Raw genomic sequence first — 3,291 nt, forward strand, 5'->3', positions numbered from 1 at the left:
GAAAGAAAAGCAGAGTAGCAAGGCAGAATGAGGAGATGAACAGCAACAGACAGACTGACTGACTCCTTTGGCTTCCAAACTGACAATTCTAGAAGTGCATTTTCCCTGGTAATTGCTGTATATCTGAGTATTTTATCTAACATGAAGGTAAGAAAATTGCTTACTTAATTTGTACTGATGAAGTGAATATGAAAAGTGCAATGAAATATTAATTTATATGGAGAAATAGTTAGCTGAAAAAGTAATTGGACAGCATTGCAAGAAAGAAGAAAATTTAAAATCAAGCTTGAACAACAAAGCTGAAAAATCTATGTGACATTTTCCTTTTATTTCTAAAGCTGACTAGTGTATAGATTGCAGAAACCTTGAACAACTGCATGACCTAAAGAAGGAAGGGAAAAGTAGAAAAGCAAAGCAAATTTGCTTTTACTTCCTTGTTTTTTTTCAGGTGCTGAGGATTTTTCTGTTGCTGGAAGTTTCAGGCTTCTTTCCTATTCTTTCCAGGTGAATATTTGTTTAATAAAATACATGCTGAAAGTTAAGCATATATAATTGTGGTGCATGATGTGAGGCAGGGTTTCAAGGGGTCATCAGGTATATTTCCTGGGAGAAATACACACTGTTTGGTGTCAGCTCTGGTGCTGCCGCCAGTGACAACAACAGTGAGGCATTATCGTGTCCTTTAACTTCTGCCCAGAGGAGTCAGCCACCCTTGGGGAAAAGGGTGCCCAGTGGTGGTGTGAGGCACAGCAATGCATGCCTATGGAACACAGCACAGCTTACTCCAAGCCAGCCCCTGTCCCAGGGACAGGTTGCACCCCCAAAACCTCCCATGGGAACTGGCAGTTTGTTTTGTTGCTGATCTTTAGGCTAGGTGTCTAGTTTCTTCTTTCCAATGGCCAGAAAGGCCAGGCTGGGCCTGATTTAATTCTTACACATGAAAAGCAAATCCAAGTGGTTTTATACATACCCCTAATTATTATTGAAAGTTTGCTCTGCCTTTTAGGAAAGTTTTGCACTCATGCTTATGGATGGAAATCCCTGATGATTTTCCTCTGTCTTTTCTTTTATTGTTGGTTTGTTAATGCAAAAACCAATACCGGAACAGCCCTTCTCCAATCCATTGCCGCTGGAATTCTTTTGGTCCTTGGTCTGAGTGCAATGGCTGTACTCAAAAACAGGTATAGAGGGACACATCTTTTCTGTATTCAGAACCTCATTAGCATATACTTTTCCCCCCAGTAATTGAGAAGCCACTCTAACATTAAATCCCCAAATCAGATTCTCAGACAAAATCCGCAGCAGAACAAGAAGGCTGAAGAGCCTAAGTCCTCTGGTCTGTCCCAATATGTTTCCTTTCAAAGCTATGATGTTCATGTGGTAAAATAATTTGTGCTCTTTTTATTTTGGTGATAGTTTCAAAAAGCTCAGCTGAGCTATCTGGTAAACACAGATATTCCTCCACTGAAGGTTTGTACCAATTTCACTGATTTTTCATTAGTGGCACCGTGCCAAGGGAAGAAAACTTGGTTGAAAAGTGTTACCTTCAATGAAAATAAATTGATGAGTTTTCCACTGCAACTCTGTAGATGTGCAAGACACTTGCATTTGATTTTCCTTCTCATTTACTTTGATGTTGCACCAATTAAGGAGGGATTAGTCAAAATTAAAGATGGGCGATGAGACAGTACTTACTATTTTTAGAAACAAAAACTAGCCCACTGGATGTAAGATTTTATCATCTTCCTTAATGACATTATTTACTTTGAAAAACATTAAGAAGTTCACATCAGGCATGGTTAGTCCTATTAAAATTTTTTTTAAAACCCACCTACATTTCTTAGCAGCTTTCTCTTGACTTCAGTTACATATTCAATTTTTGACTAAACCATGCACCAGGCTAAGGACATTGGAGACAAAAGTGTTGTCTTTCTATTAACTTGAGAGTTTGGTGGTAATACCAGATGTGGCTGTTCTCAGAAAAAATAGTGAATGTCTAGAGTAGTAGCAGTGTCTTCATAGTAGCAAACTATTCTGGCTTTGCATTTGTATTTCCTAAGTTATCCTTTGATTTGCATTCAGATTAGGAGACGGACAGTGGCAGTTTATGGCCAGTATGGGGGAAACCCCTGCTCTGGGCATACCTTTGAAACAAGACCATGCACCCCCACAAGGGGATGCCCAACAGAAGATGGCTGTGGTGATCGCTTCAGGTGTTTCTCAGGTACCATCCAAGACAATTTTTAATATTTTCTACTAATGAAGTTAAGAAAATAACCTTGCTATCTTTCAAATTCAGTAAATGGGGTAATGTATCTGCAGTGTTCTTTATCTACAGATGAATTTGATTTAGGTGAATGTTTCCTTTGTTTGCAGCCTCAACTATGCATGCTTTTACTTTAATCTGGAGTGTTGCAGAGCATTGAAGATAATATGCTGTAGCCCTGGTACCCTCTCTAACTCATTCTGCCTTACTTGTTTGCCCCAGAGAACAGGTTTTTTTTCATTACAAAGAGGTAGTTAAGGAATGCAAGCTTACATTGATGTCTTGCAGCTGTTCTAGGCTATTTCCAAATATAAAATTACCTGGATTATGAAAACTAATGCTCCATAAAATGTATCCAAGCATCTCCCATTACCTTCACAGAGGAGCACATTATCTCATAGGTAGATATTTATCAGAGAGGACCATAAAAAACACTATTGGTGCTACTAGGGAGACAATCACAGTTAATCACCAAAGGGATTTGGATCAAAGGGTGAGAACTTAGGAAGCAGATCTAGAAGTCAACTGTTTCACTGACATATCATAAGCCTTGAATGGCTATGGCTCTCTCAAGTGTGCTATTCACTATTTCTTTATGTCTACATTTAATGCTTCATAAGCCCTCATGGGCACGGTCTGTTCATCATGGGAGTGAATATGCTAATTAATGTAGTAGATTAATAGGACTTCTGCTTTGATTTTAGGTGATCTATTTTTAAACTAGCAAACACTTCTTTTTTCCATGCATGTTTGTCCTGATTTAGGTCAGTGCATTAGCAGATCCCTAGTGTGCAATGGCGATCAGGATTGTGAGGATGATGGTGCAGATGAAGATCGATGTGAAGAGAGGAAAACTGTATGTGATATTGACAAAACACCTCTGAATTCAGAACTTACAGGAGCAGGGTAATGTTCTGTGCCAGACTCAGTAGTACTGGTTCCAAATGCACTTACATTTTGATGTATTTGCAAGCTCTGGGTATACAGATAGATTTTCTGGGCCTATGGTAAAACATCCTATATGC

General features: G+C 38.9%; 1 protein-coding gene across 1 annotated transcript in view; it reads left to right on the forward strand.

The window, feature by feature from the left end:
* Positions 1-21: 21 nt before the first annotated feature.
* Positions 22-3,291, forward strand: part of C7 (complement C7) — a 23,483-nt gene continuing 20,213 nt past the window's right edge. Inside the window, exons 1-5 of the mRNA XM_031061149.1 lie at positions 22-147; positions 449-504; positions 1,109-1,181; positions 2,083-2,224; positions 3,031-3,172. Coding sequence (XP_030917009.1) covers positions 142-147; positions 449-504; positions 1,109-1,181; positions 2,083-2,224; positions 3,031-3,172 — 419 coding nt within the window. The 5' untranslated portion in view covers positions 22-141. The remainder of the gene's footprint in view (positions 148-448; positions 505-1,108; positions 1,182-2,082; positions 2,225-3,030; positions 3,173-3,291) is intronic.

This window comes from Geospiza fortis, unplaced genomic scaffold (assembly GCF_000277835.1).
Source record: "Geospiza fortis unplaced genomic scaffold, GeoFor_1.0 scaffold163, whole genome shotgun sequence".
NCBI classification, from domain to species: domain Eukaryota; kingdom Metazoa; phylum Chordata; class Aves; order Passeriformes; family Thraupidae; genus Geospiza; species Geospiza fortis.